The sequence below is a fragment of the Gobio gobio genome (assembly GCF_949357685.1).
Source record: "Gobio gobio genome assembly, chromosome: 22".
NCBI classification, from domain to species: Eukaryota; Metazoa; Chordata; class Actinopteri; order Cypriniformes; family Gobionidae; genus Gobio; species Gobio gobio.
Genome location: NC_137118.1, coordinates 22,115,872 through 22,139,868, shown reverse-complemented (window position 1 = coordinate 22,139,868; position 23,997 = coordinate 22,115,872). Strand labels below are relative to the sequence as shown.

The 23,997-nt window shown below is 38.6% G+C and overlaps 1 protein-coding gene across 4 annotated transcripts in view; it reads right to left on the bottom strand.

Moving 5' to 3' along the window:
* The window catches only part of cntfr (ciliary neurotrophic factor receptor), a 221,040-nt gene that overhangs the window by 48,037 nt on the left and 149,006 nt on the right, over nt 1-23,997 (bottom strand). For 3 of the 4 annotated variants that reach the window (XM_079804549.1, XM_079804551.1, XM_079804550.1), the window contains 3 exons: nt 13,888-14,005; nt 9,869-10,035; nt 6,270-6,433 (listed from right to left, as the gene is read on the bottom strand). In XM_079804549.1, coding sequence (XP_079660675.1) covers nt 6,270-6,433; nt 9,869-10,035; nt 13,888-14,005 — 449 coding nt within the window. Of the gene's footprint in view, nt 1-6,269; nt 6,434-9,868; nt 10,036-10,140; nt 10,198-13,887; nt 14,006-23,997 lie in introns of all 4 variants that reach the window. The other variant, XM_079804548.1, reaches the window with a different exon arrangement.

Here is a 23,997-nt window from a genome sequence, read left to right as displayed (position 1 = left end):
GATCCATTGAAATTCTCAGTCCAGTCATTTATTTGAGCCATTCAACAAAAATGACATTTCTACTCTATAATTACGTATATGTGAGGCCACACATTTTGGTTTGAAAATTATTTATAATGTTAGGTTTCAATAAATACATCAAGACTAAGCTATTACTTGTGGTACAGAATTAATGTTTTGTAAGTAGAGTTTGTTTTTCTGATCTTGTAATATAGCTGTGATATGTTTATGGGTCATTGTTTAAATGGTTTACTTGTTCCAAACCTATATGCAGTTCTTTCTTCAGTAGAAACACAAAAAAAGTTATTTGGAAAAATGTTGTTTCATCCATACAATGAAATTCACTGCGGTCCAATGCTGTTTTGGACCCAAATTACTTAAATTTCTGGATACTTTGGAAACAAACTATCTTCTTTTGTGTGCCTCTGAAGAAAATCATACAGGTTTGGAACAACAATTTTGAGTGAACTGTTCCTTTAAATTAATTAAAACTCTTCTGTACCAAAGCAGTCGTGAGTGAATCCAAATGAGTCTTAAATTAGAGGTTTAACTGTGTTCCTTTAATGCGTGATTTCAGAACAGATGGCTGACTATTTTTTGTCCTTTACCCTGAAAAAAAAAAAAACAACTATGCTAAGTCCTAATTACCACACTATTTAAATCATGGATCCAAAATTAACTTATGCATCTTATCCATGCAACACAAAATTTGGTGCGTTTTGTCTTTATAAAGTACTATGAATTTGTGCCTACCTACCTATCAGTCTGCCTGTCAATACTCATACTAAGAAAGAAACAGTTCTGCCATTTTGTGTGTGTGTGTGTGTGTGTGTGTGTGTGTGTGTGTGTGTGTGTGTGTGTGTGTGTGTGTGTGTGTGTGTGTGTGTGTGTGTGTGTGTGTGTGTGTGTGTGTGTGTGTGTATGTGTGTGTTCAAACTGTAAATCTGAAAGAAAAAAAAGTTGCACCACACAGAATAGATAAAAGGGTGTCTCAACGGCCCGATATACTTAAAGCCAAAATGAAGGAAAAACTGGTGTGGTGTAATTTCATTAAAATCAGGGCAAAATGAAGTTCATTTGGAGTGTTCCTTCAACAGCTTGTAAAATATACATTTTTGAGTTAGCTCCGGCTAGTAAACACCTTCCAATTACCATTGGTCCACAACGATTAGGTAAAAGGTGGGTGTGCCTTCTCTGACGTGTAAATCTCCGGTTCATTTCCTCTGATCAGTCCGTCGAGGTCAGACATGAGTAAAAACTTGAACGCACTGAAGAGCTGATTTATAGTATAAAATTAAGTAGTTTTAACTGAAAAATAATGTCAATTTTCATGTTTAATACTGTTGATTTAAAGCAATCTATTGTATAAAGAAATGTCTTCACTGGAGTGCCGATTTACAGAGCTGGTGCAAACATGTCAACATCCCTATGATCGGATGCTTTCTTAACGGTGAACTATGTAGGATTTTTGCAGTAAAATATCCAGAAACCACAAGGCCAGTGTTATATAGTTTGTTCAGTTGAGTACTTAGAATATCCCAAATGTTTCCAACTATTTGTAAATCGTGAGAAATTGCTATTTTAACCAAGGAACCGGGACGTGTGAGCTATGCGTGTGAGGGAGTCGCCTGTCGATTGCGTCATATCTGCGTCACCCTCGGTTTCCGGTTTTATTCAGTGAAACACTTTACTCTCACTGCAGTGTGAACAAGTGTCATAGCAGCCGCCGAGCGAACGTCATAACTTCCTTTTCAACACACTCAGATATATCTAATACGATAAACAGAGTTGCGTTACCTCATACTAATGACTGGAAAAGAGGAAGTGGCGCCGGCAACCGTGTCATAATAAAAGTCCCGCCGGCGACTATGCCATAATAACAGTCCCGCTCTTCAATCGCTCCAGCGGCCTTGCTCAGCTCCACAACACTCGGTCCTGCTCTGCTTCAGACTACAGTAACGTTAATAATCGCATCCATGAACATAATTTCTGCCCGAGTCCTATCCTGACTATTTTCCACCGGCTGTGAGCTGAAGACCACATGTCCCAAGATTCTGCGCTCAAACGTGGCGTCATCAAACTACGCCTTTGTTTTGAACAGGCGACCTCTAGTGGACGGAAAAGTTACATAGTGTAGCTTTAACTGCTGTTTTCTCACAGCTGTCATTTTTGATGTGTTTATTTTGTTATTGAAAGGAAAGTGCAGTACATATTTACGTATTCATCAAAACGCTGTTCTCAGCAGTGAGGACGGCGTCAGGATGTTTGATAACAGTATATCACTGCAAAGGTATTTTTAATCTTATTTTTACCCCTAAGCGAGGAATGAAAAATAACATGAGTATATCGCGGCCTTCAGATGTCTTTTTAGACAAATTGGAGATACTAAAATCTTAGTTATGTTTCTATACCTGTACCTAAATACAACCGGAAGCTACTTTATTAAATATTTTAAAAGCTCCACTTCTTAAACCCAGGGACATTGTCTGCTAGCCGTGAGCGTTTGATTGTTTCCATGCCACATTTTGCTGTCAGATCCCAGGCAGCTTTGAGGCACCCATCGCTCAGCGAGGACTGTTCCAGCTGCCATCCTCTCATTCCTCAGCAGAATGAATGGCTTCCCTACACCACGCTCCCCGTGCCGAACTGGCTCTTTCATCTCTCTGAAGCCCTCTCGCCGTGATGCACTACGTGAGTACACATATGAGGCGCAGCTGAAATGCGGCCCCGCAAAAGACAGATGAGGTTTCCACCTTGTCGTGATGGAGCTCAATATGGTCTTTGCTGCAAGCTGATATGAGCTTGTGTGCGGGTTGATAGGGTTTGTTTCAGAGGAGTAGTGGTCTCGGGAACTCAAATAGGATTCGTATGGCACTGAGTAATAGTTGTTTTGGAAATTTAGTAGTTGGGATCTGTGTAAGGTGGGATGATATGTGCTCTGTAGTGAAGTATGACATCATCCATGACTACTATTACACAACACTAGCAACACATGCTGGCTCACTAAAAAGTCATTCTGTGAATTCCTATTGAAATCAATACATTTTGCCTGCGGAATTTCACTGTACACAATAAAAAAAACTCAGAACTGACCTGCAACATGGATGATTGCATTGTTGATTTTTGTTCAGTACTTATATTGGAGTGTGCTTGCACCATTATTTGCTTTGCATAATTGAATTGGATGCTAAAACAAAGCATGCAAATAAATGAGTCCACAAGCAGCACAATTAATTCTTAATAGTTTCTCCCCAAATGTGCTTGCCCAATATCAGGAATAGTACTAGTGTTGTCAAAAATATAGATACAGTGTTGATTCTGAATATTTAATGGCTTCAATGCTCATTTTCCACAGTATCGATAATCTGATACCAGCTGCACTTTCTCACTCTCTCTTCTTTCCGGCATCATACAGCAGTGTGTATTTTAATCAAATAAGTATATAGTCTGTTGCGCTGGATGTGTCAGAGCAGAGTGAAGCTGTTCCTACATTCACACAGCTCATAATCCGGTGCATTCAGTATTTCAGAGCAGCCTGGTTTACAGTAAAAGCTGCAAACTCCATCTCTGCGAGTTTAACATGCACCCCTTATGGTTTATTTTCACATTCGCATTAATTCACATTTTTGTAGACAGTTCATTACAGCATTTTAAGCTTCCATGCATTTCACTAGGCTTGTAATGAGAAGCGTTTATAAACCTGTTGTCACAGAGAGGTTGTACAGGTTTCCCTGCAGTTTCCCACTAAAATGCAAGCTTGAGAGTTTAATTATTGCAAGTGAATAAATTAAGTCATACATATTGTAAATACTGCAAAGTAAAATAATGAATGAAATTATGAAGTATTGATATTTTATTAAATATTCAAATGTATGATTATTATATAACGCAAGAGCTAGCAGGCTTGAAGAATCTCAGAGAGCAGAGAGCAGAGTTTCATAAGAAAATACTTTGACTATGGCCACAATCAGGCCTTGACATTATTTGTTGGCTCACTAGCCCCTGTGGCTAATGGTTTTCCCTAGTTACTAGCCACTCACATTTTCACCGGCCACAATTTTGACATTGATAACATGCTGAAAACCTACCATATGGATATTTTTAATGTTATCTCATAATTTGGCAGCAGATAAATTAGGCTGCTGTCACTTTAAGACCTGACACACAGACCCATTATGCTTTTTCTGTTGCTTATATAACTTGTTTATGTTCACTTAAAAACATAATTGACTGTGTTTACAAGAATACTCGCCAAGACCGGTATTTTGACATTATTTTGTGTGTATTTGACTGTTTAAGCGCAATAAGCAGCAAAAAAGAACTCAATTTGGTACTGAGAGGCAGCTTTATGTGCACACACTTTGGGTGTGAGCCAAGCGGCAACCTTCCCCAGTTTATCTTGAAGCCAATACGGAAGTGAGCAGAATCTCATTGAGCATCATGTTAAAATGCCCAACTTTACAGAGGAAAAAAAAATGTTTACAGCCTGGTACAATTTGTGGTTTTGGTCTATACGGCTAATTTAGCCCTTCATGACAACTGTGAGGGGGCTGATTTTTTTTTATAACTCATTCGTTTACATTATATAAAGCCTTAAAGTTCTGCACAATTAAGGGCGTGGCCACTTTGAGTGACAGGTGGATTGTCGTTTGTCTGCTGTCTGTTAGTCATCACGTCACCTCAGCTCCAGCCACATCCCGCTTCTTTGCCCATTTTCTGTTATCCGGGAGTGACGCACTGACAAGATGGCAACGGGCGACTTTGAGGCTTCAAAACTGCTCTTCAGAACCCTATGGGTGATGTCACAAACACTAAGTTTTTTACAGTCTATGGTGTGAGCACAAAATCTGCGGGAATCAGTAAAATGATGCGCGATATGCGTAATCCCCCGCCACATTTCACGCCCTGTAACATCAACAATATTCATCTGGAGCAAATTAAAAAGTGAGTGAAGGGAGGTGGGTTTGTGTGTCAACTTTCTGTTGGAGAGATGAGAGAACGAGAAAGCACAGCTGGTATTGTGTATCTTCGGAAAATTATTATTGGTTTCAAGTGTTTCAGATATTTCAGTATCGGTATGTATTGAAAAATATATATTTTTGACAACACTACATTGCACTTAGTTTATTACTTCAGATGCCTTTTTTAAAAGACTACAATTGAAAAATGTATATAATATATATAAAATTCAACCCGCCAAAGTGAAGTAGAAGTGACTGCGCCACTGCTGAAATCCACCCACATTTGGTGGGTTGGCAGCATGGAGGGTGTTAATGTCAAACCCTGGCCACAATTATAACTTACATACTGCTCAAATTGTATGCCTTTAATGTTGTGGACATTTTCCCCATGTTATCAAAAATGGTATTGAATATTAGTATTTTTCAAGCTACTGTATATTGAAGTTATAAATTCCTGTATCATGACAACACTCCTCTGTACTGCATTCATCCAGAGCAGGTAGTATAATTTTAACATTCTCAAACAAAACAATTTGAAGTAGTTCTGAAACACTCAATTTTCTTGTGCGAGGCAGTAACTAGATTATAGAGTAAGATGTGCTCATCTACTTAAAGAGCTTAATGAAATAAGCATGACGCAACATCTACTTTTAGCCTTGATATGCAAGAGTGATAAATACAAGAATCCCAAGGGGCTTCTTAAGAAATAGTTTTCGACTGGCTGGTGTAACGTGCTCTCATTCAGCAGTCTAGCAACAAATGAAACTATGGGATATAAATCACCTACTTTCAGCTGTCTTCAAAACTCTGATTGACGTCTTAGTGAGCAAATCATTTTCCAAAGAACATGTCTGGTCTCATTCTGTAGAGCATGAGGGACACAATTGGACTCATGCAGAGACCTGACAATGGAACCAAATCACCCCAGCCCACTTTGACCCCAAAGGATGCTGTATTCTTGTAAAAAAAAAATGACACATGGTTGCAACACTACTCAAAACCCTGCAGAAAAGGCTAACACAGCTGGTCACATGTTATATTTTGCACGCTAACAAGTTAGGTGTGCTTGGCTTGTGGGTGGCTGAGACACAAACAACGGGCTTGTTGAAATATTTAAACAAGTTGGAGCTTGTTAGTTGACCAGCAAGACTACATTGTTTGACCGACTTGCCAAAAATACCAGCTGGTTGGGTTTTTGCAAATGCTATCAATAATAATCTGAGGTCACACAGCATATGTGCTTTGCATAAATGTTAAAGCTACAACGAAGATGGACAAGAAGCTACAACAGTGGTGATCCACACTTACGTGTTGCCACTGGTCTCGGATGAGCGGCCGGTAGCGTAGAAAGTACTTCAGCGGGAAGGTCTCCACATCGGGCCACGTAGTGGGACTGTTCCAGGTCACCTCTAGTCTTCGTGCATTGTTGGCTATGGGTTTGGCCACCACCTTCTCAGGGGGGTCAGGTTTCACTGTTGGACCAAAGAGATTTCGATTTAAGCTCATGACCTATCAAAGGTATCATATTTAAAGGAATAAATCCATTCTGTCATCAGAATTTAATTTCTTCTGTGGAACACAGATGGAGAAAAGTTCTCAAACCGTATTCACACATGGTCATATTCAAATGAGTCACATAAAAACTCGTCTTGCCAGGTTTGATGTAATTGACACCAAATGACACCAAATGCTTTTTGTGCATCTTGTAACAATGAGTTTGAATATGCAAAAAGTTATTTTAGTCTGTTTCTCAGACAATTATATGGTTTACGGCAAGACACTACAGGTGCAGGATTTAACTAATAGATTTCACCCCAGTTGATTAATTGCAGTACTTTAAGACAATTGTTTTCCAAAATGTTATGTTTAAATATGCAAATGATCTAATTAAATATGCACAAATTTGCATTCCTTTTCAGAGCACAAATATGAAAGCCAGGTTAAAAATGTTTGCTTAATTTTGTTGACATTTTAGAGTGTTTTTTTTTTTTTTTATTTACAGAGGGGATTTTGGATTTCTCTTTTTATCAGGAAAAACTGAAGAAAAAAAAAATCACAATTTTCTTTATAACATTTTATATAAACCAGGTGAATGATATGAACAAACCCCTGTCTGAAAACCTCCAGTATATAGATAGTGTCTATATAGTGTCTTTCCTTAAAATAATCTGGAAAACTTTTAGGTTAACTTCTTTAACTTGACTGCCCCTATGCGTTATATGGAAAAGAGCAGCTTGAACATTGTGCTAAATTTCTCATTTAGTGTTTCCTATCAAGTAAATCATATAGGTTTAGCAATAGGGCTGGGTATTGTCATACATTTCACAATTCGATTCAATTTCGATGCACAAGCTTGCAATTTCGATTCGATTTCGAGTCCGATTCAATTCAATATTGATTATTTTGGATATATATCAGATACAATACATGGCAAATGTTCTTCTTTTTTTTAACTAATGCTGTAAACTATGGGAGTCTGTTGGTAGGCTACTACATTAGCCTACTATAATGTTGAAAGTAAAAATGAACTAATTTGTATAAACACTTAAATTACACTTATTTAAATAAAAATAAAAAATAAGTTGTATGAAATATAAACATTCAAATGGTGGATGTCATAAAAACTTGCCAGATTTAATCAAACATGCATTAAATATTGAAGAACATAAAAAATTTAAATGCATATGTAATGTGGTGCATATATTTATCAAAATGCTCCTCTCTGGAGTTTGTGGACATTGAATATGTTTTTTCTGAGGTAAATGTAACGTTATGTGACACATTGTTTACAAGCTGTTTTATTGACGTCTTTCCATGGTTTAAACACTGATTGAGCGATGCCATGTGACATAATATGGATTTCGGTAAGTTTTATTCGTATCTTTAAACACACTTTCAGATGCTCATTCATGTTTATTTCATGCAGTACCTGGTATTAAGGTGGAAGAGAAGATCTGTTCACGCGATCTCACGCCACAGCGCCAAAACAGTATGTTTTTGAATTTCGTAATAAAATGGACGTAATTTGAAATCTGAGACTTTGTTTCATTTCAGTAGTAACAAAGCACAAGGATTATTGCAATTTATTGGATGGGAGGTGCGCTACAATCTCCCGTTCATTCATCAACTGAAAACAAGATGACAAATCGATTCTTGGGATTTAAGAATCGACATTGGTTCGTAAAAATGAGAATCGATAAAAATCGAGAAATCGATATTTTTTACCCAGCCCTATTTAGCAATGTCATGAGAGTAAGAAAATAAGAGAATTATTCATTTAACATGGCCAGGAAGTGTGAAAATACATCTAATGTTGAGATGCTAATGATAAATGAGCTTTGACAAGGCTCAGTACAACAAGAACACATTTTTAGTGGCTGAACAGAAAGAAGCACTCATGACGAATGCCACTAGCAAAATGCTACAATGGAAAAAGAGATGAATGATGAATAGTGTTGAGATTTCCTTTTTATGATCCCCAACTCGTCCCTCTGAGCAGAAAATCAGTTTGACATAACACACACGTCTTTTAAAGAAGCCACACTGTGACATTTCTCGAGATGTCTTTTGAGCGAAGGCGTCCCCTGTATATCAGGAGATCCTGAGGTTTATGGGAAATAAGCAGAGAGCAACAGAGTGGCCTTTCTCTTCTTCTCAAGCTGCGGCGTCCAAGGATCATTCTGTTTGCTCTGCGGTTTTAGCTTCACTCACACACAAACACATACACACGAGGACAAAGAGATGTTTCTGAGCCCCGTTCCCTTTACTATTCATAGCAGACACATAGTGGGTTCAGGATTTATAGCTCAGGCCTTGACCTGGCTTGAGCGAAACACTCTTTACGACTTTCAAACACTGTTGATGTTGTTTAGATGTCAGCTATTCGGATGCTAATTTTTTTTTTACGTCTTGGCATGCAGAGAGGGAGGGCTAGACTGCAAAAATTCATTTTCTTAATCAGTATTCTGGTATTTTTTTCCTGAGTGAAATATCTAAACATCCCGTAGACAAGATAAATTGCTAATTTAGAAGCAAACAATCATTCTTTTTTTTTGCCTTGTTTTAAGCAGAAACCTCACTAAAATTAAAGCAAGGGAAAAACTATTTAGCAATGGAGTAGGGAAAATAAGTCTTGTATCATGCATTTTGATATTTCTATGAAAAAAATCATACAAAAATGCTGATTAAGAAAATTATTTTTGCAGTGTAGCTGAAAGAAAATGCATTATATTTAGTTATCATGTACAAAATGTAACGGTCTGCATGTTTTAGTTCCATTGTAAGGCAATTACTTTGATACTTCCATCAATATGTTCCCTACTTGTCACTGAAATGTATGCTAATAATAAGTTGCTTTTTCAAATGAAATCAAATAGCTGTTGCATATGAAATGCATTTTAAAAGGATTCCACTTTCCATAAAATATACACTAGAACCAGAGGGAAAATATTTTCAGTGTCAATCCAGACGGCATTAGCATTTTTATTACTATCAAGCACACATGTAGCCATGCATGTAAGTATTCTGTTTAGTTGCCAGAAGCCACTTCAACAAACACCACCAACAACCAGCCAATATATTGAAGTCATTTTCTTCACTTCTGTTGGTCTGCATTGAAAATAATTTTACACTACTAGAGTGTCTGGAAATTTAGAGCTATGTTTTGGCCAGGTCCGTTTGCTCATCCCCAGCAAACCATTCAAGGTTAATAATGAATATGAATTTACTAAATGACTCTGGGTATGGTTTTTCTTTCAAGCATTTTAATGTATTTCTATCAAAATTATTGTAAATGACTTCACAATGGTGTATGTTGGTTTAACTACACATCAAATTCCCTGTGTCGACATTTAAGCTAAAAAAAAAAACTTTTTCGACAAGATGTAAAATAGTAATATAAACTGTACCTATTGAAGACTCCTCAAAGCTGATGGCGTTGGAAGCTCGACCCAGCGAGTTCACTGCCGTGACATTGACCCGGTAAGGATAGATGGAGAAAAGTTCTGGAAACTTCACGTGACACCTGTTCTTATGAACTTCATCCCTCGTCACCTCCAAGGGCCTCTGGTTGTGTCTGAAAAAAAAGTGAAGAAATAAATCTAAAACTTCTGAAGCAGTCTTGCATCATGACATTATTTCTGTCAGGAACACTATCGTCAAAGATGAACATTTAGCGTACAGTTTGGATTGCTGGTATGGTTCTGTTCTGGCAACAACTCCCCACCCTGCATTCAGCCTAGCATGGATAAGAACAGGGAGAGCAGCAATAACCCCCTTAGGGTAAACGGAACAGAACAGAACAGAACCAACATAAATATATTACAGATATCATTAATGTTCTTAATGACAATAATTTGATGTGACAATATGAATGAAGATAAATGACAGTCTGATTTGAAGAGGAATATCAGAAAGCCAGGAGGAGCTGGGGATGGAGGAGGGTAATTCGCTCCTGAGTAAAGCGATAAAGCTGCTGATAATACTGAATGGAGTTTATACAGTATATAGAAAGATGCTGAGGTATTCCTATAGGTAGACATGGATCAGCTGAGGCCCTGTTTTCACCTTGTATTAAGATAGTGTTTTGGTCGATCAGATCACAAGTGGACGAGAGAGACACATACACATTTACACCGTTTACATTTCTTTTGTCCACTTTCAACCACATCTGTCCTGATTTCTTTAAGGGGATGGTCTATGGGCGGGTAAATGGTATTTTTCAGATCTTTTGATCTAATGGACAAAACAACCTTGCACAATTTGCATGTGAACGTGCCTGGAGACGACAGATATACGAAAGAGCAGCAGATTCTGTTTCTGTTCTAACAGCTGCTAGACCACGCTGAATGCTACGAGTGTGCGTTAGAAATTAGCAATGGTGAGAGAACATCGTGCTTGGTATGTTTTTTGTCTTCAAACCAAACTTGGTTCTCCAAAGTTTAAATTGCATCTGGCTAGCACAGTTCCTATAATGTTTACGGATTAGGTCAGTAGGCGGAGAGCAGGTGTTTTTTATGGCTGTTCCAATACGTTCGACCACATGAAGTGGCCGGGGGACCGGACGGCAGAGACCGCCCAGCCGCACCCGGATAGGTTTTGGATCTGATAAATGCACGCGTCCTACACTACGAAAGCAATCTGGTCGAATGGGTTTTCGGTTATCGGAAGTGGTCGACAGTGGACAAGGTCAAAAGATTTTAGACCCCGTTTACACCTGTATTTAGTGTCGTCAACTTGTGATCTGATCGACCAAAATCTTAATACCAGGTGTAAACAGGGCCTTTTTTAGGCATTAAAAAGAAGAAAATCATTCATACTGGTTTGGTCAGTAAAAGACAACATATTTTACATTATTGGCTAAACCAGTCCTTTAAGGGGATTGTTCACACAAAAATGAAAATTCTATCATTTACTCACCCTAAACCTGCACAACATTCTTTCTTCTGCTGAACATAAACACAAGATATTTTGACAATGTTAGTAGCCAAACAGTTTCTGGGCCCCATTGAATTCCATTTTATAAAAAAAATAATAGTAGCTAATAATAAATAAAGAAGTCAATGGAGACCAAATACTCTTTGGTTACCCACACTCTTCAAAATATCTTCTTTTGTGTTCAGCACAAGAAAGGAATTAATACAGGTTTAGACTTTAGGGTGAGTGAATGATGACAGAATTTTCATTTTTGGGTGAACTATCCTTTTAATAGCAACACTAAGTTATTGTTGTATAGAATAAATGTCCTTAATTTCCGGAAGAAACAAACACACATTATTATTCCATTTTGATGTTTTGCAGTGGTACCGCATGGCACAAGAATAGCAGATATGTTTAATTAGGGGATGCCATTTGCTTGCCCCCAGGGTACCATCTGGGCAGAGGCCTTGTAGCTGACCTTTAAACCTCCTGATATCAGCTCTGCATGCACATTGCAAAAACAATTTATGGGGTTTTGATGAAGCTTTATTGAGGTTATACTTCGCAACCCTTGCAGCATATTTTCATACATAAATCACTTGTCTTGTAGATAATGTCTAGCGACATTATGTTCTTGTATAATGACCTAAACTGCACAATTTATGAGACTTAATGGATTATTAAGTTGTTATTAATAGAGGTAAAACAAGGTCAATGCTTTTTGATTAAAGTCAACTTTTCATTTATATTTTAGTGAAACACTTAGTTCCTTTGGAGCAGTGGTTATTTATATATATATATATATATATATATATATATATATATATATATATATATATATATATATATATATATATATATATATATTCTATTTAAATCCGACACATTAGCCACAGATTATTATTTTTTTTTATGTTTTGCGTGATTCATTTCTCAGCTGTTACCATAGAATTTTGAGTAAATATCTGTTGTCCAGTGAACTGAACATTTGTAATAAATAAAATAAAATAATAATAATAATAATAATAATAATAATAATAATAATAATAATAATAATAATAATAATAAACTATAAACTAGACAACACTCCATTTCAAGCACAAGTTTAGGGTCTGTTTCAAAGCAATATATTTAAAAAAAAAAACAATAAAAAAAAAACATTCTTACTAACCCCAAACTTTTGAACGGTAGAGTATTTCTTTCTTGCTGACAAATGTAAACATATTCAATTAAAACTGGAATAATTTTCTTGTGGTGGGACCATTAAAAAATGTTGGCAGGGCCAGTATAAATCTTAACTTTTGGGCCGACCAGTTCAGCAAGGAAAACAAACAAACTATATTATAGAGCCATGCAACACTATAATGAAAACTGTCTAATTTGGGCATTAAACTTCCATTATAAATTATGCTTTTATGAATATTTTATCCATCGCAGGACTAAGTTTACAGCACTTGTTATGCAGGGTCACCGTGTTTTTGCCAAGTAATATTTTGTTGATCCTGGAACAACATTCCTGTCTGAAAATTTTGTCAAAATCTATTTGTATCCCCAAACCTAACCCTACCCATAACTTATCCCTAAAGTCAGAGGAAAATGATGACACTGATATAGAAGCACCAAACCCTGGTTGTAAGCCTAAACTTGACATACACTGTAAATTTGTCCCTTAAATCTGATCTGGAATTTTGTTCCAGGATCAATAAAGATGTTGATCCAGGCACATGTTGTACATGGTGAAATTAGGTTTCGCTATTCCCAGGTGGTCTCCTATCCAAGTATTAACCAAATCAAACCTTAGCTTCCAAGATCAGACGTGCACTTGGTTGAATGGGCGTAAGTGTGGAAATATGATCATAAGATTCAGATGCCTTTACATATATTAGAACAATATCATGTGATATTCATATATTGGTATAATATATTAGAACAACATCAAGATTCAGCTATGTGTTCATGTATTTCAACAATATCATGCGTTTCAAATGGACATATTACTGGACACTGATTATAAACCCTTAAAGAATTGAATTCTTATATTTAGCTATTTAAAATTAAGGTTTAATTAAGATTAAGTACTAGTGGATTTAGATGTTTCCCATTTTCTGACTAATGTGGATAAAGCTACCTTATGGTTGTCCAGACAGATGTGGACAGAAGGAGAGAGAGAGAGAGAGAGAGAGAGAGAGAGAGGGGTTGAGAGAAAGAGAACTGGAGCTGTGCAGCGTTATTCCGCAGGGGCTTTCAGTTGAGAGTCCACTTATTCTGCCTTGAGTTCCAGCACTCAGAGTCAGACAGGCCTAATCAGCTCTCAGCAGACAGCGTCTGACCGCATAGATCACTGATTCAGATGAGCTCAGTTGAGCTCAAAGCCTGTGCCGAACACGAGAGGGCATGGCATGACAGACGGAGCGAGAGGCAAGCAGAAGGAAGTTGGGGCTGAGCGGGAAGCGAGGGTTGACAGATGGAGTTGCAAACAAAAGGAAAGGCAGACAAGACAATATCTTACTGGACATCGACTTCGAAGTCTGTAGGGATGTACGTCGGATGCTGAAGGTGCCAACTGCAGTAGAAGCCTTTGGGATAGGTGTTTGATCGACACGTCACCTGCGGTTCCTTCGGAGGAACTGTGAAAAAAGCAGAAGGGTGGAAATGTAAGTACTTTGTCAGCTACAACACCTTCAGAAATCCATCAGTGGGCCAAAATACAAGTCCCAGGAGGCTTTTACGATATCCCCTGCTTCTTTGGCTGTGTAACCCCTTGAACCTCCCCCATTCCAAGCATCAAGTGGGAAAGGAAATGTAATAACCGCCCATGCCCTCCTTCCAGATTAGGGTCCTTTCTTACAGCGCCACTGGACCGTGCCTACCACTGCAAGAATTGAAACTGATGACTTGGACCGGTTGCCAGGGTTACGCATAATATTACCCCTTCCCATGTGTTCCTGTGTGTGAAATGGAGAGTGATTTAAGCTCCGTTGGCTGTCGAGCGCCGCCTTCTCCTTCCTCATCTCCATTGGCCCCCGGGGGCCTGACAAACTAGAGCCCACAAGAAACAAATTCACTTCTAAAGCTCACCTCTGGGCTTCCCTTTGAGATTCGATTGCGCTAAACATTGCACTAAGCTGTCAGCTTACACACTTTCTTTCCGTATGTGATTGCGATGAGGCTGGATTTGAGATTTCTGATGGAGATTTCTGCTGCCGATCCTTGTATCTTTGTTCTTATGGGAACTTGCAATGCTCTTAAGGCCTGATATAAAAGGCACTGACTGAAGAACATTTGAAAGTGATTTTTTCTGTGTTTTTTTTCTTATTAGTGGTTATTAAAACTGGCCTTTTTGTGTAAGAGACATGAATGACACCTCAAATGATGTACAATTACTTTAGATGATCAACTTGGTGGATGATAAAATGGACAAAAATGTCCAGTAAACATACCGGTCCATTGAAGGAGGTACCACAATTAAGACACTAGAATATATTGATAGACTTGAGGGTCGAGCCCGATCACATGGAAATGTGTGTGTGAAATGTGAGTGTGCAATGTTGTGGAATGTATACGCCAAAATGCATATGGTACACACTTTATGGCATATTATACGCACAAACCCCCCATCCTACCCAAGAGCGTGTCATATACACGCCATAAAGTGCGTATGATATGCACGTGAAAAACTGCGTACCATATGCATGTCAAAACTAATTTTGTCGTATACATTCCACGACATTGCACACTCGTACTATTGATACACATTCTCATGTGATCGTGTTGGAGGGCCGGCTCTTTTGATTTGGACCAATCAGCAGCCAACCACCAAGAACACCCTATAGATGTTCACCACATTTTTATTTGAACTGTTTTTTTTTTAGAATAAACAAGTACAATACAAATAAAACAAATCGTCCAGTGCTACAAGACAAATTACACTTGCATTCTAGATAGAAAACCACCCTTAACATCAGTTTTTCTTCTTAGGTAAATAAATCATGTTTAGATATCTGTACTATAAAAACAACATTCAATAAATACAAACTGAAGTGTAGAAACAAACCCAATTTACATAATAATCCATCCTACAATAGCCTCTCAATCGACGCCTCCACATTTTTACTTTGTCAAATATATTTCATTGCATTTTGACGAGCTTATTACAGCAGGATAGAACTGTAGAAAATAGACAGCTGTGTAAACATCTTTTATTTTGCTTTTTCAATGACTCTGCTGTTACTTGGGTGAAACATCTTGTCCAATTCATTAGTCCGCAATGAAGAATCAATTGCCAATTGAGTTTTACTCCTTTGTTAAGAAGTAAATAAGAATACTGATCAAAAATCGCAACCCACACATTAACAGACTGGTGTTGCATAGTTCATTGCCGGACTAAAATCTCAACAAAAAGATGCTTGAAATTAGCTGTGTAGGAAAATATGAATCCAGGAGATAGTAGCACACTTGTTAGAGGAGAGGAGGGGTACAGAGCATGATGCGTTTGACCTGACATTCCAACCATGAGCTGCTAGCTCAGTGCTTAGACAGCTTCTCCTTAGGAAGTGCATTCCTCCTTAGAGTTTGGCCTGCAGGAGGCCTTCCTCACCCTCAGGACAAATGGGCACACTGACAGCTCACGGACCCTCATCCCCGGCTACTAAAAAACACCGGAACCCTCCCCTTTACTTCCCCACCCTTCCCAAAAGAAAGTGCATGGCCATCCGCACAGTGGAAGATCTCAAAGAGGCAAAAGCGGCAAAACAAAAGAAGGTTGCTTTTCTGAGAGAATTTGCAACCTAGCAACACCTCTATTGTTTCCTTTATGCTTTTTTCTTTCTTTCCCACCCTTTTTGTAGGACAGAATTTTGTTGAATTGACAACAAAGAAATATCTCAGCGTTCTTCCTTACATGTGATTTCATCTAGGCGACCAGGAACAGCATTAGGCGGAGATGTTGAGAAACTACACAAAAGTGTCACTTAAGCCATTTTAATTGCACTAGCGTTGTTAGGAACAAATAGGAAAGTTATTTCAAATGTTGGAGTTTGGAGGGTAAATCTCACAAAGAAAGGTCTGGGTTATTTTCCACTGGAAAATTGAAAAAAAAATTACAATCAATTAATATACTTATTTTTAAATTCGACTTATTGTTATTTCATATTAATAATCAAGAAGATAATGTTGAAGATAGGCTTCATCTTCTTCATACAAAATACAATTTCTAATTTCTCTCCCTTGGCTGGTTATGACCTGGCTATTTTCTTGACAGTTTTTATGAGATTCACCCATTTTGTCAAATTTCCCATGAATATTAAGTGCTCTCTAAAACCACGCTCTCTAAGACCACACTGTCAAAGCAAAATGCTTTGTATACAGTTGGAACTGTTTACCTCATTATTGGTTGCCTCAAATGTGAACCTGGAGCACAAAACCAGTCATAAGTTGCACGGGTACATTTGTGGCAATATCCAACAATACATTGTATGGGTCAAAATGATCGATTTTTCTTTTATGCCAAAAATCATTAGGATATTAAGTAAAGATTATGTTCCAAGAAGATATTTTGTACTTTTACTACCATAAATATATATAAAATGTATTGCTATTAGTAATATGTATTGCTAGGGACTTTTTGACAACTTTAAAGGCAATTTTATCAATATTTAGACTTTTTTTGCACCCTCAGATTTTCAACTATCTCGGCCAAATATTGTCCTATCCTAACACACAATGGAAAGCTTATTTATTCAGCTTTCAGAGGATGTATAAATCTTCATTTCAAAAACTTTACCCTTATGACTGGTTTTGTGGTCCAGGGTCACATATATGCTATAACCTCTGCATTGATAATTTGTATGATTAATTTAGTGTGCATGACTGTGAAATTGCGTATGCATGAGACTTTCTTTTTCTTGTATTTCTCAGGCCTCTCCTTTTTATTTGGATTGCATTTGAATGCAAGAATGTGAAAAACTAGGGCGGGACAAGGCCAACAATATTTTTTTTTCCAACCTCTGTGATCTCAGTTTGGTCAGCAAGACCTCACTTTATGCAGCCATAACCCTTTAGAGTGCTGTCATATCATATGCAGGCGTTGAAAATGATACCTTCCAAACTCCTGGTACAAAAAGAGAAACTTCAGTACTATTTGGAATAAAAGCTGATAATTGCAGATGTCAATGAAGAGGTGCAATTTAGCTGTCAGACGAAGTACACTTACTGGTGAAAAAAAGTAATTCTCTGCCTTCCGGAGTCTTGTTTTTCTATATTGATGCAATTTAAATGAAGCATACGAAAACATTTGCCTTTGACCTTGGCAGCTTATTCTTTAACCCCACTTTAAATCCGAATCCTACTTGTCTTTCAACGTGCTGAAGGCATCATGTGCGATTCTGACCGAGTCTACGACCCTAGACGCATCAGGTAAACTCTTTCACACACTCAACAAATCCAGCTGGTCATACAAAACCCAAAAGGAAAGGCTGTGCTATTGGCCCCCTGCATTGTCGGCTGTCTGCTCCCTAATCTGAGGCCATTAAAAGGCCAGCACAATGAAAGACACGGTTGCAGGGGTCAGTTGACAAACGTCAAATCGCCAGGCCACATGAAAGGCGAGCGAGTGAATCCCAGGCGACCACCACTATCATCACTAACTGCTGATCTGTCAAAGCTGGCTCTGAGCCCCCCTCCATGACACGTCTGGAATGTGGGCTATGTGCTCGGCATTTGGAAGCAGTAGCGAGAGCAATGCGGGGAGGGGGACAGGGGGGTCAAGTTGCATGGAAGGCCTCTACCAGTGGAGATCAGTCGCAGGAAACACCTAATGTTGTCTAGCCCAGCACCTAATGTGCCGTCAGGCACAGCTGACAAGCAGTTCTTAATCTGGAAGGATGCTGTGGATGTTTGAAAGCTTGCAGAGCCATAATTATTTAATTTGAATACAATATCTCTAAACAAAAACGTGCTTTGCAGTGATAAACACAGCATTTTTAAATATTTGCTTTAACACGTGGGTGCTCTATACAACACTTGACCTGTAAAATCAATATGACACATGCAACATTTTACATATATTCAGGTTCACAAAGCAGCAAAATAGAAATTAATCATGATATTTGGGCCTATGCAAGCATTTATAAAGCATTTATAAATTGCCTCTTATATAAATTCTTAAGAATAAATTCGTTTTTTTAAAGGTGTCATTGTTACAGTGTAATTATATATTTAAGTATTGAGTAATATTAAGTAACAACATGTACTTACTATAGGTTAGGGTAGGATTAGGGTTTGGTTGAGGGTTAGTTGCATGTAATTATGCATAATTTACTGTTATTACTATGGTAAGTATATGTAACACATGTAACAAGGACACTGTAAAATAAAGTGTTACCAAATCTTCTTTGCACATTCTATTACTGTATTATAACTGTTATAAAGCAGTTATTACTAAATCTGTAATTCACATATGCATGTTACACCGCATTGTTCAATAACATCAAATTTCTTTAATCAATATTTTTTTATATAACGTGGATATTTGTTCATTTTTACATTCATTTTTATTTTCTTGTTTTGTGTGGGATTGAATGTGTGCACCTTTATTAACAAAGTCCAAATCCGATTATTTTTCTATATTTTAGTTACCCTAAATTGTGCTTTTATTGTTGCATCTTGTCTAGAAGATCAGGATATGGGAGGCGGGGTCTTCAAACAGGCAAAACCATCATCATAAATTAGTCACAGTGCTCGTCCTGTGCCGAAAGTGCCTGGCTGGCATCTTTTCAAGGAACAGCTTTGCTCCGTCTGTGCATGCATGCAAATTCATCTTATGCCTTGGATCCTAATCGAAAGTCCAATATAAAAAAGCCCCATAAATCCTCGACAGAGGTGCATGAATCGGAGTGAGGGTGAGGCCTCTAGAAGACCACTGCTATAGACCAGCTAAATGAATTGTTCTCCCACAAGTGCCAATAAATCATCAATCTCCTCTGAGTATGTACTGCATCAACTGAGCACTAGCGGCAGGGTTTGTCTTGGTCCACCCCCCCCCCCCCCCCCCTTCCATGAACACAACAAGGTGGCACTTTACTTGTGCTGTGTTTTGATGGTAAAACATTTCTCCTCTTAACCATATGTTTCGACACACCGTAGAGACAGACAGAGCTGAGCAAATGGGAGAGGAAAAAGCCAGTCAGCAATCTTTAGCAAAACAATTTCAAAGCATCACACGAGCGAAATCCACCACGGTACGTGACAATAAATCTGAGAGTAATATACTGTGCCTTGTTAACAGTCTGTGGGGTTAGCAATCCATTTAACAGTGAAAGCTGTAGAAAAACATACTTTGTTTTAAAAAAGCCTGGTCTCAATGGCTTTGTCAGGGTAGGTGATGTTGTTTTCACTCAACGTGTATTCAGTCAGGGTGGTCTAGTAATGTAAACCAGCTCTCGACAACTTCAGATCACAAGATTTAGACTATTCTCTTACCCATGAAAAGAATAACTTAGCATGACTTGTTCCCATATTCGTTAAAAGCTACAAGAAGTAACAAATTAATAAAGTTGCTACGGGTTAAATATATAACAACAAGCAATTAGTTTAATATGTAACAGTCCCCCCAGCTTTTCAAACAGGTTGCTATAATTGTCTCTTGTGAACTGCTGAACTGTGTGATACTGCGGAGACCAACAGACAAACTTTTCCAGACCAATCACATCTGAGTCTACATTATCACCAGTCATACCTTTTAGCCGTCTGTGATGAAAACAACCAGTCTACGATTATATCCACTTCAGTGAAATTGCAAAAACTCTCTAAGGTGAATTTCAAAGGTAGCAACACAAGTTGTACATATTCAGTGACTAGAGCAGGGACCATCTGTACAGGGGTGGAATACATGAATAATACTCTCTAAAGCTCAAGGCAGTATTTTTATATTGAAGCCATTAGCGTGCGGTGGAAAAAAATAAATAGCAGTTCTGTTTCCAGAGGCCCTCTCCTGCGCTGTCCCATAACCATCCGATTATCATTGAGACAAAGGGATGTTTGAGAGATTTTGAGGATGTAAAAAGTTCTGGTCACTCCTCAGGGAATTCCTCGGATAGTGGCTGGTACTGTGACCTAGCTCTAGAGTGAATCCCAACTTAGGATTCAGGAATACTTCACAGTGCAGTATTTGAAAATTGACATTTTGGATTGACAATGTAGACTACATTCTGTGACCCTGTCTTTGCATTTTTAGGTCTTGCACACAAAATATTGTTCTGCCACTTAATTTTACCAGTCAACATTTTAAACCTAAAAGTAAACAGTTGTAATCATGGTTTGCAGCTTCCTGGCTATCTGTTATTCAGAATGCTTCTCACACTGTGTCCTTTCTTAAAGGCAAAGCTGTTCAATCCTGCGTCCAGAGGGCAACTTTCCTGCAGATTTTATCTTTTTAACATACCTACATTTCTATTGGTCTTGAGGACCTTGATTAGCTGGTTCAGGTGTGTTTAATTAAGATTAGAGCTTAACTCCGCTGGAAGGTGGCCCACCATGAATAGGATTGGACACACCTGCTTAAATGGATTGTTGTATAACTTTCTTCATTGGAACACAAAAGGAGAATTTTTGGAGAATATCCTGGCCACTGAGGTATTACTGGGGCTGTCAAGCTTCAAAATGACCGCAGAGTGCAATGATATGTCTTCTGAAATCATACAATATGTCAAGAACAGACAGATATTTAAGATGTTTTGTTTAAGAGAACCTTGGCATTCACTCTAGCTCTACTTTGTGTGTTTGTGTGACCATTGTTCTTTTAAGTCACATATTTTGAGTGAATCAGTTGATACAAACTTTTCAGTAGTCTGAATGATTTGTTCATGAATCAGATATGGATCTCGTGATCCCCTCACTGACTTAAAGGCACACTGGATGGGAATATCAACAGTGAAGAAAAAAATTGAAGTATGTTCATCACACAAAGTTAAAGTAATGTCGTATGATCATATGATAATAAGTATAGTTATGGGGATTTTGTGTTCTGAAGCTTGAAGCTTTGTGTCCATAGAACTATACTGGATAGTCTTTTTATCTCTTCCTTCCATTCAGTCACAAAGTTAAAGAACCTAATACTGTAGACACATATCTGATGGGGACAGGGAGGGGGCGTAAGTCATCAGGGGGAGTTAGCCTCTGAAGTGGGCCATCATGAGGGGCTAATTTGACAGAAATGCGGGGAGGAAGACTGATGATCGCTGAGCATGTGGTTGAAAAACAAAGAGGGAGGGGCTGATGGATGAAGGAGGGGTGGGAGAGGTAAATGGACTGCCCTGGTAGACAACAGCATGGACAAAGTGAAGCCTGAACGGAACAGTGTTTGGGTGGTCTTTGAGCCATGGTGGACTTCCATGAGAAAAGTGTCTCTTCCTAGGAGTTTTTCTTAGCTCTATCTTAACAATACCCTGAAATGCAAGGGAAATTAAATATCTTTTACTGTATGTGTGTGTGTGTGTGTGTGTTTTGTGGAGTTCAATCATTATCATGCATGCCTTACTGGGAAACAAGAGTGTCTGTATTTGTAATAGATGGGTCTTGACAGGGGTGTTATTAATCGAGCGCACTGGACAATGTGTTTGCACTTACTCAAATGTATAAGCAAGTCAAATGCAAAAAACACATTGCATATCATCTGAATGCATGAAAGTCAAACATTAATGAGAACCTCTAACATTCACAATTGGTAAAAAGATCCCCTTCAAAACTATATGACATATGCATTTAACAAGCTAGCTAAAGAAATATAGCTTAAACCAACATAGGAAAAAGGTTTGACTGTTATCCCTGCTAAGACTGGTTTTTAGCTGGTTTTGCCAATCTCCTAGACTGGCTAATTTGGTTGTCAGCAAGTCTAGCACAACTCCCAACCTGGTTTAATTGGTATTCAACTGGTTTTGCTGGTTGGTCAGCTGGTCTGCCTGGAAATTGTCAAAAACAACCCAAACAGACTGGCCCAACCAGCTTAGTCAGAATGGGAGAGCTAAAACATGTGTATATATATTTTTAAAATAAGGATAGAGGTAAGAATCATGCTGTAACTCACAGTCCATATCAACTCCAATGTCTCACAGCCCTCCAATTAGTCAAGGATTATCTAGCGGTGAGGATGGACATACCTAAATGAAATATCAAGCTGTTCAAAAATCCAATATTCCCTCTAAATCCCACAGAACAGTGCTTAAGGTTTTTATGAATGTCTGTGAACAGCTGGGAAGTTTTGGTCCAGTCTACAGTAGGGTGGGTAATAGTGGACGGCAAGTCTAATATTCCAAAGAGAGCCAGGGGATAAATGGTGTTCATTGTGTGGACGGAGCTCCCTGTCATTTCACAGTCATGCTAATGGCTCTAATCTGACAGTGGGCTCTGGCAGTCGGCTCTTTGCTCCTTGCCTTTTCCTGACGTCCCCCCTCTACCTCCAGCCCCTTCACATTCCTGTCCCCCGTGTCATCCGCAAGGAGCGGGCGGCATTACATGCCTGTTTGTTCCCTTTGTCATACAGCCTTCTCCAGCTATTAGGGTTTGAGTTAGGAGGGGCAGTGGTTTGGGGGTTAAATACTGAGAAAACGGGTGTTGTGAGGGGAGGATGGTGGGTTTCTGCCTGAGACGACTAAGCTCATACACTGGCCCACATTCACTCTACCCCTGCTGATCACAAGCCATTGTTTCTGATCAGTCAGGAATTTGCTCATGCAAAGCCTTCTTTGACTGAAAAAAGAGGAAGACAGTTCAATATGTGTGCTGAGGACTTGTGGTAGAAGACAGGGCAAACCGCGGATCGTTGAGTTTGATCCACTGAAAATGACAGCAGAGCTAAGCATTTTGCTTAGACTCACTCTGGCTGTAGGCCATTGAACCTACAGATTTTTAGCTACCTAGATATACCGTAGACACCTGCAGATGTGTACAGTGTGGCTGCAGCCTCCTTATTATACGAGCAGACTGAGCAATTGAGCTGAAAATTGGTACGCCAAGACAATCTAAAGCCATGCGGGTCGAGCAGGGATGAGAGTGAATCAGCTTAAAATACCAAGGTAATCTACTCTGACGGGACCAAACGCAATTGGAATTTAACGGCACATGGATGCATCAGAAACCCATGGGTATGCGGGATTGTTTTCATCCTGTTTTGGCCCATAAGTCCGCTAGATAATGGAGAAGGTTGCTAAGAGTTTAAGATGCATCTTCAGTGAGGTGAGGTGGAGTAATAGCTTCTAATATGCCTGTAAGGAAAGTCATTTGGCCAAAAAAAAGCCTATTTGTAGACGGCTCAGTTCCTGTCTGGCAAATTTAATCCTGGCACAAAGTTGGTCTCAGGACTTACCACTCTGTGTGTAATTAGTACCTGTTAAAAGTTAAAAGTTTAAACCAGGGATTAGAAGTCATAGAGAGAGGATTAGTCCAAAATACCAGCCTGGGTTTGGAAATAGATTCAAGGCTTTAAATGCATGACAGAGTTCATCTCGATGTGGAAAAAGAAACCCAGAAAGGTGTCATTTCAGGCAATCATTTAAGGATGGGCAGTTCTTATGGATGTATGGCGTGCAAATGGATGGCAAACCTCAGAGTTGTGTTTGTCAGGCAG